The sequence below is a fragment of the Engraulis encrasicolus genome, chromosome 24 (assembly GCF_034702125.1).
Source record: "Engraulis encrasicolus isolate BLACKSEA-1 chromosome 24, IST_EnEncr_1.0, whole genome shotgun sequence".
NCBI classification, from domain to species: Eukaryota; Metazoa; Chordata; class Actinopteri; order Clupeiformes; family Engraulidae; genus Engraulis; species Engraulis encrasicolus.
The window spans coordinates 30,920,086-30,935,265 of NC_085880.1; the positions used below are offsets into that span (position 1 = coordinate 30,920,086).

The window sequence follows — 15,180 nt, forward strand, 5'->3', positions numbered from 1 at the left end:
ATTTCACCACTAACCACACCCCTCTTTACTTTTTAAAAAAATAAAAAAAAACCTTCTAGAACGGTTTGTAGAGCGTAAAGGCAGGCAGGGTGTCAAAGGAGGGCCCCAAGGGGATGTGTTGAGGAAAGTACTAGAATATGGGAGGCCTTTGCTTTGCCGTCTATAGCATAGGCTAGAAGTGCATACTGCATTTAAGCTGCTGAATCGGACACAGGACTCTGCACGTTTCCCAGTGCGCACACAGGGTGTTTTATTTTTGTAAGTGACAAGAAGATTGCACACACATTTGATTTCAGTATGAGGCATCAGCGTTGGGCGATGTGTCAGTGCATGAGATACGGGTGTGTCTATTCCCAAGGCTAGTAGTGCATAAGATAGATGTTCATGGTACTATTCTAACTGCTGAATCAGACTCTGAACACTGCCAGGTGTTTCCCAGTGCACAGGATAAGGTAACTACACAAGAAAACAAGGCTACACAAATGTGTACATATTAGTAGGAGGTATTGTCAGTGTTGGAAGCTGTGCCATGTATATGTGTAGCAAAGGCTGGTAGTGAGTAGCACTTCAGCAGCTGAGTGGGGGAAGTGAGGTGGCCTGCCTTTTGCCTGTCAGGGATTAGAGACTGATATCACTCCTTATTTGGGAATACTTCAGTGTTTCCCACAGACCAAGTAGCATTGTGTGGCGCTATGGGAAAAAGCCATTGAACCAGTGCAAGTGTGGATGTGTGTACTCCCATTGACACATGTATGTGTGGCCAGGAGCTCTAAATTCAGTTTTATCATCACCAGCCAAAACTGGCTAGTAGATGGTAATCTTACTAGCCAAACACAAACTCACTAATGAATCAATGTGCCGAGTAAGTTTCTACCAGCCAACCTGAAATTTCACCAGCATTTGGCCGGTGTGCGGGTGTTAATTTAGAGCCCTGTGTGCGGCTGCTGATCAATTTGTGGTGCTCGGTTTTTAATCTGTGGTGCTGTGCCACAGAATGGTCTATGTGTGGGAAACTCTGTTCCTAATGAACTGGTAGTCTGTGTGCCAGTGCTCTCTCTATGCAGAGTAATCCTCAATTGTATGCCATGTTACATTGCATGACATTACATTATGTACTGTGTCAGAGGCTTTTATCTAAAGCGGTTTACAGAAAGGGGACATAAACGCCAATTGTTTCACATTTTTTTAAGCCATAAAAACAATTGTTGTTGACATGAACAACAGTTATGGTGTTTTTTTTTACGCATCAGACAGTGAACAGTTTAAAAACACCAAAACAATAAAATGTGACCTTTACCACTACACGGCACTTCATGAAAAAGAAACAGGCTAAAGACTTAATTTGCATACAAACATTTAAAACAACTCAAAAATTTAAAGAAGGACCGATTGGCATAGCGTTTCTCATGAAAACGAACCATTACCTCCCCTTCTTTTTCTTCTTCCTTTCTCTTCCTTTGTTCCCACTTGTCCTTCTCTCTATTCTTCAATCTGTCCTCAGGTCACCACTGCAGGTGTGAACGGGACCCTGGGAGCAGCCGTTGGATGGTGGCTGGCTGCATTGAATTGTGCTGGCATTGGGCTCAGGGAGACGCGCCAGTGGAGGTGGCAGTTGTGGGAGAGGAGGGTGACGCTGTGGATTGAGGCTGGGGCTGCAGCCGGGGGGGGAGCAGTGGTGAAGGTGGGAGGGCTGGGAGTGTTGGTGCTGGGTGGGGGTCAAGCCTGGGGCTGGGGCTGGGGTTGAGGCCAGGCCGGAGGAGAAGGAGATGCTGTGCTGGGGCAATGCCTCCTACGGGCAGTTGGGCGTGGGAGGCATTGAGGAAGAGATCGTGGTGGAGCCCCGCAGCTGTGACTACCTGTCGGGGAAGCGGGTGTGCGGTGTGGGCTGCGGACGCAAGCACACAACCTTCTTGTTGGACGATGGCACTGTCTACACCTGCGGCTGCAACGACCTGGGACAGCTGGGACACGACAAGCCCCGCAAGAAACCAGGTTGGCTTTTGCATGGTGGACCAGAGCACATTTTATGATCCTGTGTGACCCTGAACTAGCTGTCAAAGAATACATTCTAGAACCAAAACTATTTTGAATTCTTTACACCCAAATGATAACTGATTACACCAATTTATGGAAAATCACAATTGTTATTGTCGCAACTCTAGCTTTTTCTCAGTTTATCTCTATTATTTTCATACATTTATAATCGTGACTTATGAAATCTTATGACGTCTCTAATTTTTACTTACAGTTTGAAAAAGACCCACAACTACAGAATGTGCCTCTAGTTTGTTTACGTTCACGCAGACCGTGTCCTGACCTACTCATCTACACCTGCCAGTAGTTTGTTTATAATACTGACGAAGGCCTTTTTGTTTTTTTCCCCCCTCCCAGAGCAGGTGGTGGCCCTGGATGCCCAGATCATAGTGACGGTGTCATGTGGGGAGGCCCACACTCTCGCCCTCAATGACAAGGGACAGGTGTTCGCCTGGGGACTGGCATCCGACGGCCAGCTGGGCTTCGTCACCGCTGAAGAATGTGTACGAGTGCCAAGGTAGGTACCACTACATCCCCATCACCTTCATCATCATCATTATCATCAACCAAGATTCTCATTCATCCTTCATCCCGTCTTGTCAATGACTATATAAGTACACGAATGAAGCAGTCCTGGGGTCATGGTTAGTCATGTGGTTGTGAGCAGGATTCTAAATTAACTTTTTACATCACTAGCCAAAATGGGTAGTTGATGTTCATCTCGCTAGCCAAACACACACTGCCTAATGGATCAAAAAATTCACCAGCACTTGGCCGTTGGCTGGTGTTAATTCAGAGCCCTGGTTGTGAGCAACTGGACGACTTCTTGGACCTTGAAAGTCATCGCCGTCATCATTGTCATCATCTTGGGCCTCTTACTGATGGTTGTCTGGAAGTGTCTGAGGTTTGTAGGGAAGGAGTCACCTTCTGCTTATGGGGGCTGCGTCATTAGAAACCCTGGGGAAGTACCATCTATTCAAAGGCAACAGACTAAACTGACCAATCTGTCAGTTTGGAAAGGGAAAGCCATTGTGATCATCACGTCACAGAATAACACACAACGAAATCATAACCCTGTGTTTAGTCCGTGCCATGCTGAAGGAAAGTACCACCTATCTTAAGAAACTGACCATCAAACTGTCTGGTCTGATGGTGTGAAAGCCATTGTGGTCACATAGTCAATAGTGCAGACCCTATGTTTAACCCATGTGAGTGAGCAGTGGTGGTAGTCATGTCATTGGCAGGGAGTAGTGTTCAGATATGATTAGAGTTGCCAAAAGTAAAACCAAAAGTCAATTCATCGTGTAAGTACAACACTAGCACATGATATTACATAGCTGTTATAACATGTACTCTACAAAATGAGGCAGATAGACTGTATTGTTATTGAAAAAGACCAAAACAAAAAATTCCACAAATTTGATCCAACCAGGTCAGTCAGCTGATCGTAAGAGTGTTGGCTCCTCTTGGGATGATGGCATGCTCAAGGCATGTCAGTCATGCCAGGGGATGGAGGAAAGTCCCCAGGGCCCAACCACCCACCTGCCAGTATCGGATGTCAGTTGGATGTCAGTCACCAATTTTTCAATAGGTCTGCTCAATTATTTGGAGAAAATGAGAATCATTACATTGATCATGATGAAAGACATGATTACTGTATTTTTTTTTTGTCATTACATTTTTGAGTAGTATCACCTGTCTTAACCAGCAAACCTGAAATAAGTACAAGGATTCAAGATTCCCAGCAAAACACTGTCAAAATGAAAGTGAAGGGATTGTGTTGAGTGTTTTTCCAATGACTCCATGTGAACATGAAAGCGTAGTACAGTATTGGCTCTGTAATGATTACCTCTGTGTTTATTGCTGCTGGTATTCTCCAAGTATTGATTAAAACTGACAGAGACTGATGACTGCAGTGAGTATAATATTGGAAGGGTGTTAGTACAAGAGACATGTGGTACACTGTTTCTGTTGTTTTTTTAACGATCTGTAACATTTGCTTGGTCATGCCAACTAGTTGTGACCTTGACCAGGAAGTCTTTATCAGAAAGTCTTTATCTACAAAAAAATCAATCAGATTTTTAACCATGAATTTTAAGGGGAAGTTGGTGCCACTTGCGGCAATGTTGCCATGGCCTGTTTGTCTTGTGGCATTTTCCCCGGAAAGGGTTCTGTGCGGAAAGGAGGACAGTCCGCCAGCCACCACATTCTCCGACTAAGTGTTCTCCATGAAGCTGTCTTTAAGAAAATTGCTCAACACTGCATTACATTACATTACACTTTGCCGACACTTGTATCTAAGGCGAGTAAATGTTTTTTAGGAGTTTGGTGGCTTGCTCAAGAGCTCTTCAGCATTGGAGGGAGGTGCTACTGGTCAGGGTGGGATTTGAATCTGCAACCCTCTGATCCCGAGTAGTACATGTTGAATATTAAATGTCATTTTCAAGGTGAAAGGGAATATATTGTTCCCGTTTGAGGCTCTGAACTATAACACAGCATTTCCATCTCGATTCAGAAACGTCAAGAGCTTATCAGATGTGTGCATCACGCAGGTTGCCTGTGGGTACCGGCACTCCCTCGCCCTTGCCAAAGGTGAGTATAGCTGACCATATCCCAAATACAGTACAGTAGATGGCTCCATCTCATTGTATATTTTTGATATCAATATATTTTGTTGTCTTTGCTCCAGGGGGTTTAGGCGTGCCCTTTGCACGTGTGGGGGTGAGAGTGGCCCGTGTGAGGATATATGAGTCTCCTACATGTTGGCAATGCATACCAGCTGTAGCTATACCTCTGCAAAGTAGTGAACAAACACCATATTCGTGCACAGTATTTTGTGCATTCTTAGAATTTAGTTTGACATACTGTATGCTGTAGGTTGATTATGAGCAAATAGAAAAGAGAAAAGAAAAGGGGTTAACACAGTGTTTACACATGTCCGGGTATTTTAATAAACAGACATTTTCTTCCCTGTTTTCCAAAATATCTTCGTTCGATATGCTGTTGAGAGCTGTCATGAATATGCTACGCCAGTGGGCGTCAGTATGAGGAGATGGAGAAAGCCCGTCAGGTGTCCGTTTTCCTCTGTTTACATCCTGATGGGAAACTGTTTGTTGAAAATCTTTTTTCAAAATTTGATTTTTTCTTTTAAAACACTTGTTTTCAGAGGAAAAATCTCAGTGTGTAAGCGAAAGACACAAACGAAGGGAAAGTCTTCGCTTTCCAATTTACCCGGGTATGTGAACAGAGGTGAACACTGATGCCACTCAATTTAATTTCACTTCAGCAGCGAAGTGAAATGAAACCAGCTGATTCATGCAGCTAGCTGCAGACCTCTGTAAGCCAACTGTAAACCCTCTGCTGCTTTACCATAGGAATCAATATCATATGTTTGGATATCTAAGATCTGAGATCTAATCAGTTTCGAAGATTTGTCGATATCTAAGATATATTATGATTGTAGAAGTACTGATTAGTAGTGCCTTACTAAGTGCCTTACTAGTACCTTACTAAGTGCTAGTGGTGCTGCAGTGCTTAGTACAGTAGAATGACATGGGGAAACATTTCACAGTTGTAAAAGGCAGACCCTACCATTACCCCCACCTCCCCTATTACCCCAACTCCTAACTCTACCCTCCCCACCTCTCCACCTCCTCTCTCTCTCTCTCTCTCTCTCTCTCTCTCTCTCTCTCTCTCTCTCTCTCTCTCTCTCTCTCTCTCTCTCTCTCTCTCTCTCTCTCTCTCTTCAGGAGGACAGGTCTTCTCCTGGGGCCAGAATAAGTATGGTCAGCTGGGTCTGGGCATGGTGGGTGCGTCAGTGCCGGCCCCCCAGCTCATGGCGTCTCTGCAGGGCATCCCCTTCTCCCAGCTGGCTGCAGGGGGCGCCCACAGCTTTGCCCTTTCCACGTCGGGGGCCGTGTTTGGCTGGGGACGCAACAAGTTCGGCCAGCTGGGACTCAACGATACCAACGGTGAGGGTGCTTGACTTGGAGTGGACTTGCAGTGAGGAAGCATGATTGATCCTTTACTGTGTAAAATATTATGTTGCATTACAGTACACTGAGCTGACACGTTTAGTCAATGCAACTTTCAGATATTTCAGGGCATTGGTTAGAGTCCTTGGAGCAGTGAAGTTACACTGTAGGTGCCTTCATCAAGGGCACATCAACCATGGAGGGAGGAGGGGATTGGTAAGGCTGGTTGTGGGGGTGGTTTCTGCAGTTGTCTGGGATTTCAGGTTTTTAATACTTTAGAACAAATGTCTTTTTTTTGGTCACCATGTATAGATAATGTTATATATATAGGTTATACAGTGGTGCTCATATGTTTACATATCCCAGCAGAATAAACGCTTTCTCTGCGATTTCTCACAAAATATGAAGGATTACACAAAACCTTTTTTTTCACTCATGGCTAGTGACTGGCTTAAGATATTTATTAGCAATATTCTGTGTTTACTCTTTCAAAAGCATGATCACAACCCAAACTACCCAAATGACCCTGTTCAAAAGTTTACATACCCTAGTTTCTGATGCTGAATATGGCCCTGTTTAACATCAGGGACCGCTCTAAATTGTTTGTGGTAGTTGTGGATAAGGCTCTTAATGTTCTCAGATGACAAAACAGCACATTCTTCCTGGCAGAATGGTTGTTTCCTATAATATCTTTGGGTGTCTTGCTGGAACCTCACATTTGAGGTTTCCCCTGAGTGGCTCAATGATGTTGAGATCAGGAGAGTGAGATGGTCGCTCAAAAACCTTCATTTTATTCTTTCTGAAGCTAATGACGGGTTGATTTGGCTTTCTGTGTCGAAATATTGTCATGTTGGCACCATTGGAATTTCAATTCAGAAATGCAATATGAGGAGTTTGGTTGGAATCAAGCCAATGGGCAAGGGAATCATTGCATTGAAATGATCATTGCAAGGGAAATTGTTCAGGAGGCATAGGACAACCAAAAAATAACTTCAGGTGAAATATAGGACAACATGAAAAAATGTTTTAAACTGTACAGGAAAGAGGCACTTGAGGAAAGATGGGCTGTTGGGGGTTGCCAGGAGAAAGCCATTACCACAAAAATGCAAACATGTTATTTTGCATATGATAAACCAAATAGCACAGTGAGAAGCATCAAAATGCCTGTGACAAAGTCATTTGGAAAAATGAGATCAATATGGAACTTTTTTAGGCCACTATTAACAGTACCATTTGGAGAACAGTCAATGGAGCCTATGATGAAAGTTACACCATACCCTTCTGTGAAACATGGTCATGGACCACTGATTTCATGGGGACATTTGAGTTACAAATGCATTATACTTTTGATCCATACTCGCAGAATGATGAATACATTGCCCTGTGAAAAATACTGGAGGAAACTTGACACACATCAGCCTTGAAACTGCACATGGTCCATTGTTTGGACATGCCAACATGACAATATTTCAACACAGAAAGCCAAATCAACCCGTCATTAGCTTCAGAAAGAATAAAATGAAGTTTTTGAGCGACCGTCTCACTCTCCTGATCTCAACATCATTGAGCCATTCAGGGGAAACCTCAAATGTGAGGTTCCAGCAAGACACCCAAAAATATTATAGGAAACAACCATTCTGCCAGGAAGAATGTGCTGTTTGGTCATCTGAGAACATTAAGAGCCTTATCCACAACTACCACAAACAATTTAGAGCGGTCCCTGATGTTAAACAGGGCCATATTCAGCATTAGAAACTAGGGTATGTAAACTTTTGAACAGGGTCATTTGGGTAGTTTGGGTTGTGATCATGCTTTTGAAAGAGTAAACACAGAATATTGATAATAAATATCTTAAGCTAGTCACTAGCAATGAGTGAAAAAAAAGGTTTTGTGTAATCCTTCATATTTTGTGAGAAATCGCGAAGAAAGCGTTTATTCTGCTGGGGTATGTAAACATATGAGCACAACTGTATATACAGTGAGTCCAATATGTATTTGATCCCTTTCTGATTTTGCCAGTTTGCCCACTAATAAAGACATGATCAGTCTATAAATTTATGATAATATGTATTCAAACATGGAGAGACAGAATATCAAAAATAAATTCCAGAAAATAACTTAAAATAATATATTTTAATTTATTTGTATTTAATTTAGGCAAATAAGTATTTGACCCCTCTAGCTAAAGAAGATAAAGTGCTTTGTGGCAAAGCCCTAGTTGTCTAGCACTGAGGTCAGATGCTTCTTTTAGTTGATGACAATGTTTGTGCATATAGTAGAAAATATTTTTGCCCATTTTTCTTTGCACATTATCTCTAAAACATGAATAGTTTGTGGCTGTAGCTTGGCAAATGGGAGGTTCAGTTCTCTCCATAGAATTACTATAGGGTTAATATTTGGAGACTGTCTAGGCCACTTCACGACTTTAATATGCTTCTTATTGAGCCACTCCTTCGTTGCTTGGCTGTATGTTATGTATTATTGTCATGTTGGGAGATCCAAAAATGGCCCACCCTTCAGTGTGGTGGTGGAGGGAAGGACGTTTGCACTCAGCATTGCACATTACATCTCTTCTTCCATCCATTCGTTGACGATGTGAAGTTGTCCTGTGCCTTGGCCACACACACACCCTCAAACCATAATGATACCACTTTCATGCATGATGGTGAGGAGGGTGTTCTTGGGATCATAGACAGCAGTTCTCTTTCTCAAAACACATTGAAATTAATGCCAAACATCTTGCTTTTGTTTCATCTGACTACAGCAACTCCTTATCATATCCTAAATCAGTCTGATGTCCGTTGGCAAACCTCAAGTGGGACTGCACAGGTTCCTTCTGAAGTAAAGGTACCATGTGTGCACTACAGGAATTTACACCTCTGTGGCATTAAGTGCTACAAGTAGTTTTCTCAGTGATTTTGGTCACTAGCTTTGATATCATTGCCTAGTTCATACCGTATAGCTCTAGGGTGATTTCTTTCTGTTCTCATGATTATCAAATCCCTACAAAAGGTCAAATGTTGTATGAACCCCAGACAGGCTGATGGATTGTTATTTTGTATTCCTCACATTTTGGAAGAAATGCATCAACAACTGGGTCATTAATACCCAGTCTCTTTCTTGTGGCTTTGCAGCCCATTTAATCTTTGTTCAGGTCTAAAATCGTGTCCCTGATATCATTTGACCACTCTTTGGTCTTTCCCATGCTGGTGAGGTTGGAGTGTGACTGATTCACTCATACTATGGACTGATTTTGCTGATTCAATGTGTCTTTTATGCATGTTAGTATGTACAGGTGTCTTTAATTCAGATGACAAGTTGATCGGAAGTGCCCATCTGGTCTGTGGGCCCGGAACTGTAATCAGTTGGCAGGGGATCAAATACTTATTTTGCTCGATGAAATGGAAATAAATTAATATATATTCTCTTCAGTTAATTTCTGGATTTTCTTTTTGATATTCTGTCTCTCCATATTAGAATACATGTTATCATAACATTTATTGACTGATCATGTCTTTGTTAGTAGGCAAACCAACAAAATCAGCAAGGATCAAATACATATTGGACTCACTGTACCTGCTGTCATCCAGCTCAAGATCATTCACCAGCAATGAGATTCCAATATGAAGCAGATATGTGTTAACTGTGAGTGAGGGTAAAAGTGGTACTGAGTGACTGTGGCACTGCCATTGTTTCACCTTAAAAAAATCTTCACCAATAATAAAAGACAGATAATAGACTTGCTTGTGTGAAGCGATGAACTTTGACCAGATTTGTTAATGTCATTGTGATGTCAAAAACTCTGACAGCCGTTGGGAATAAACTGATGAGGAGCTGTAAATATTTTGGGTATTTAGAGATCTGGCTGCTTATCTGAACACCGCTGTATGTGTGTGTACGTGTGTGTTTGCATGTGTGTGTGTCTGTGTGTGCGCATGTGTGTGTTTGCGTGTGTGTCTGTGCGTGTGTTGGTCCCATTTCTAGACCGGTATTTTCCGGCTCTCTTAAAGACGCTGCGCTCCCAAAAAGTGGTGTACGTCTGCTGTGGAGAGGACCATACTGCAGCTCTCACCAAGGTGACCTACCCCTCTCTACCTACCTCTCTCTCTCTCTCTACCTCTCTCTCTCTACCTCTCTCTCTCTCTCTACCTCTCTCTCTCTACCTCTTCTCTGTGCCCTTCTCTCTCTTCATTTCCCATTCTTTCTCTAGGTCACTCCCAGTTTTGCTCACTCACTCATACACACACACATAAGACTTACAGAGCTATTAATGGGGTATGCCACTATTTTGGGGCTTACTACAGTTAAAATCGTTGGCTGGGGTTTATAATGGTGGTAAAGTGTCTTATTTTTCATGTTAAGTGTTGTCTTGCTTTAAGACAAGTTAAAAGAGGGAATATGTCGCTAAGCTAGTGAAAGTCAATGCATCCGTGTAGCATTGTAGCATGCTACATGGATACATTGACTTTCACTAGCTTAGCGACATATTCCCTCTTTTAACTTGTCTTAAATCAAGGCAACGGCTTACATGAAAAATAAGACACTTTACCACCATTATAAACCCCAGCCAACGATTTTAACTGTATTAAGCCCCAAAATAGTGGCATACCCCTTTAATGCACATCTGCAAGGCCACGTCAATGTTGGACACTCATGTACATACACACACATTCACACTCGCAAGCATACACTTTTTTTTCATTCATTGCTCTTTGTGTGTGTGTGTGTGTGTGTGTGTGTGTGTGTGTGTGTGTGTGTCTGCGTTTGTGTGTGTGTGTGTGTGTTTGTGTCTGTGTGTGTGTGTGTGTGTGTGTGTGTGTGCATTTGCCTCTTCAGGAGGGCGGCGTGTTCACGTTCGGAGCGGGCGGCTACGGGCAGCTGGGCCACAACAGCACGAGTCATGAGATCAACCCCCGTAAGGTGTTCGAGCTCATGGGGAACGTGGTCACACAGATCGCCTGTGGCAGGTCAGCACTGCAGCTGCAGCACAGCAAGCCACACACACACACACACACACACACACACACACACACACACACACACACACACACACACACACACACACACACACACACACACACACACACACACACAGAGTTCTTAAGCTACGCCCACACATGTCGCTACTAGTTACTTGTTTCTTGCCAATGCAAATGCAAGAAGTTAACTGTCAACAATTCAAGCTCTGCTTTCCAATTGGCTACTCACTTACTCCAACAGGTCGCAACGTGTGTGAATGTAGCTTTATACAGAGTTTGGATTATTGACAGTTAGCTTCTAAAGCTTTTTTCGCCGTGGCAGTTATAACTGTGGGAACATTAACAAAAGTTCCATGAGAGAGTGGCGAACAAGCGAGTGAGCTAGAAGCGAGTAACTAGTAGCGACATGTGTGGACATAGCGTTATGTTGACTTACCTTCCCACGTTAAAGCAACACTAAAGCCTTTTTCATCTTTTTAAGCCCTGAAACTGCTAAACATAACTGTTAAACTAATTTGCTGCCAGCTAGTTTCAAAACCCCAGATCAACCTCAGATCCCCATACTGCTGTGTTTTTAAAAAAGTTATTTTGAGTATTTTTTCAAGACCCACAGTGACCCACATCTGTTAAGACTACCCCTACCAAAACGCAGCAGTAAGGTTGTGAAATAGTGTGTGTAGCCTTTTCATGCAGATGTAATTGTTGCCGATCCCACTCAAATCGACCCAAAGCACTGAATAGGCCTGCTGTATCTTGTCTGAGACTGGTCTTGTTTTGGATAGTAATGCATCATTTCTAAAGTCATTGCTGAGGATACTCAAGTACAAATAAAGGGAAATAATGAACAATGTGGAAATAGGGTACACGTTTGGTAAAATATATTTCTTTTAAATAATATTTTAATGCATTATTGTATACCTTAGAAAAGGAATATTTCCAATGAAATATAAATATATCAATTATTTATTAAAAAAAAACAAAAACAATAGTAGCCTAATTGATCATGATCATTTAATTTAAGAATTTATGATAACTTTAAAAAAAAAAAAAACAGGGCTCATGTAAAAGTCATAAATATCCTGTGACATGATGATGGATAGCCTAAAATTTCATCATAATTTTGCAAAATACATTTTGAAATTAATGAATTCATCTTCTCGCCCTCTTTCTCTTTGGCTTCTCTGACATGGGCTCTTGATTAATGTCCACATCAATGAGAGGTGCGTGAGGCTTCAGGTTGGGACTGCAGTAGGCCTCTGATATCCAGACCCTGCCATCAGCGGCCTCAGTCTCCACGAATGACGGGCAGTTGAATGTCTCCCACATGCGCTGTTTAATAACTCGTCCCATCTCAAGACCATAAGGCAGAGGGTTGCCGGACTTGGTGGTCAACTTGGGATCTACCACAGAGTGGGAAATCCGCTTGAAGTCCTCCACATTGCAGCCATGGATCTTCAGAGGCTCCTCCTGGGCCAGTGACCCATTGCTGAAGCTGGGCTTTGGGGTCGAGGTCTGTGGCGGAGCTGGAGCTGATGTGGCTGGCGAAGGTCAGGGAGCACAGCAGCATTCTTAATGTAGCGCTCGTCCAGAGGCTCCTTCATCTGCCGGAGGCTGCTTTGTACAGCATCTTCTCTCCCCTTTCTCTCAGCTGCCTACATGCACAATACAGCTACTTAATGACTCAAACCTTCATCTTTAACATACATCACATTCATATAAGAAGATTCATTACAATCATATGACAGCATAATTATATCTCAGCTTTGTAAGAGGAGTCATTCAGATGAGGAAAGAACATGTCCTCTTTCTCCCTAGGAGACGGTGACCACTCGAAGGGGATGTCTATATCCGGAGGGTTGAATTGCTTTCCATCATTCAGGCATCTTTTTCGCTTGATGAACCCATGGCAAGGTGTCTGGGGCAGTCCCAAAATCTCATTGAGGCTGTAAGGCAGTCCTGCAAAGGTTGACTTAGAGCATAAGAGAGCAGGCTTGGGGACATACATGACCTTGAAGTCCTGCTTCTGCACTTTACTGGGCATGATGTGGCAGGGGTTGGCCTGCTTCTTTCTGCGACCTTTGCTCTCACAGTTGGTTTCGTGACTGCTGCTGGCACCAGCCTTGATATTGTCAGGTCCTGAGCTGGAGATGTTCTGGTACCCAGTCTGTGGGACAGGCAGGACCTTGATGTCCTGGGCCTGCACTGTACCGGGCACAATGCGGCAAGGTTTGGCCTGCTTCTTTCTGCGACCTTTGCTCTCAGAGCTGTCTCCATTGGCACTGATGGTGCTTGAGGGCACATGGTCACTGATGGCAGGACAATTGGTGTGGTCCTGATGCTGTCCCTGAAGGTCCCGTCTCTCCCGAACGAATGGAGTTCCATGGGAGGTCGGTCCAGTCTGTTGGACTGTTTCCTGCAGGTATACATCTTGTCCAAGACCGAGTAAGATGTTGGCAATCTCAAGTGTTTCAGGAGCCTTGGGCACCCCATATCCTGTAGCAGCACCCTGAAATCCGCCTTGAGTGGAGAGGGAAAGTAGGTCTGAGATGGATCCACAGTGACCACCATGATGTTCATCTTGGTGGGCCCCCTGAGGTTGTCGAGGGATTCTTATGCGGAGGATCAGCCTACCATCACTGTGGTCAACTGTGGAGACAGGTAGATGGAGAGGAGCCTGAGAAGAACTGCCCCCGGATGGACCATTGGTCCTGGCACGGGTACACTTCCTCTTAGCTAAGCTCACTCCTTCTACATGGTAGTCCTGAAGGTGTTTGGCAGGGACAATGTTTCTTCGAAGGCTGTAGTGGCCATTCAGAGAATGTCCAAGACAAAAGAATTAATAGTTGACTTCAGGAGGAAAGAACACCAGTTTGAAACCATTAACATCAACGGTGAGACAGTGGAGAGGGTGAGAGACTTTAAATTCCTTGGCGTTACCATCTCAGAGGACCTCACCTGGGACAGTCACACACAGCGCATTGTTAAAAAAAGCCAGCAACGTCTGTACCACCTCAGACGATTGAGGAAGTTTGGGATGAGACCCAAGATCCTGAGGTCGTTTTACAGAGGCACCATCGAGAGCATTCTGACGGGGACCATTACTGCATGGTATGGGAACTGCTCTCAAGCCAACAGGAGAGCTCTACAGAGGGTTGTGCGTACAGCTCAGAATATATGCGGCTGTGACTTACCCTCCATACTGGAGCTATTTGAGGGAAGGAGCATCAGGAAGGCAAAGAAAATCTTGGCTGATCCTAGTCACCCCAACCATGGACTGTTTACTATGTTACCATCTGGGAAACGGTACAGAAGCCTGAAATCTCATACTACCAGACTCCAAAGTAGTTTCTTCCACCAAGCAATAAGATTACTGAATTCATGCTGAAGACAACAAGGCACTTTCTTTGCACTTTTTTCCACCCCCCCCCCCTCTTTTTTATTTTTATTTTTAAAATCTTTTTGAGGACACAAGAAAAACACAACAATTTTTACTCTTTATAGGCTTCAAACCTATAATAAGACGTAATAAACTAATCTTGAATCTTGAATCTTGAATCTTGAAGGGGAAATTGATATGAGTAAATCCTTCAAAAATTAAAATCTAAAATTATATAAAATGTAATTTATATGTAAAAAAAATTACATAAAAATGTGAGAGTAATGTATTGTGGCATACCTGTCTTATATTTGCTGAAGAATTTGAGCAGTAAATGTCAAGAATATCGATTGTTTTGTGAGGAGAAACAAGAAGTGTGGCTGTTCAATTCCATCAAAAAGATGAACTACTCTTTGTTTGGAGAAAAATTGCCATAGCAATTTAGAATTTAGAATTCAGAGTGTTTGTGATATCACTCCAGTTTTGGAAAGCCAAGCCAGAGGTTTTTTTGTGTGAAAAATAACAACCCCATTTGTAGTTGTTTTGGCAACTGTGTCAATATACAGAATTTGATTCATTCATATAATTTATTTACCAACCCAAAATAATTTTGGCCCGTTAAATAAATTATATGAATAAATACAATGCATTGATTGAATAAATTATTTAAATCATTTTAGATTTAAAATATGATCAATATGCTGTTGTTGTTGTTGTTGTTGTTATACCCTATCTACCTATTTTATGATTGCTTTATTATTTCATATACAGGTCTGCAGCATACGCAACCATTCATATTTTTAAATAGCCTATCGAT

At 42.8% G+C, this 15,180-nt stretch overlaps 1 protein-coding gene across 3 annotated transcripts in view; it reads left to right on the forward strand.

Moving 5' to 3' along the window:
* Positions 1-1,720: 1,720 nt before the first annotated feature.
* The window catches only part of herc4 (HECT and RLD domain containing E3 ubiquitin protein ligase 4), a 33,901-nt gene continuing 20,441 nt past the window's right edge, over positions 1,721-15,180 (forward strand). For 2 of the 3 annotated variants that reach the window (XM_063191667.1, XM_063191665.1), the window contains exons 1-6: positions 1,721-1,992; positions 2,392-2,551; positions 4,550-4,626; positions 5,784-6,005; positions 9,993-10,084; positions 10,845-10,975. In XM_063191667.1, the coding sequence (XP_063047737.1) occupies positions 1,767-1,992; positions 2,392-2,551; positions 4,550-4,626; positions 5,784-6,005; positions 9,993-10,084; positions 10,845-10,975 (908 nt within the window). In that variant the 5' untranslated portion in view covers positions 1,721-1,766. The remainder of the gene's footprint in view (positions 1,993-2,391; positions 2,552-4,549; positions 4,627-5,783; positions 6,006-9,992; positions 10,085-10,844; positions 10,976-15,180) is intronic. The other variant, XM_063191666.1, reaches the window with a different exon arrangement.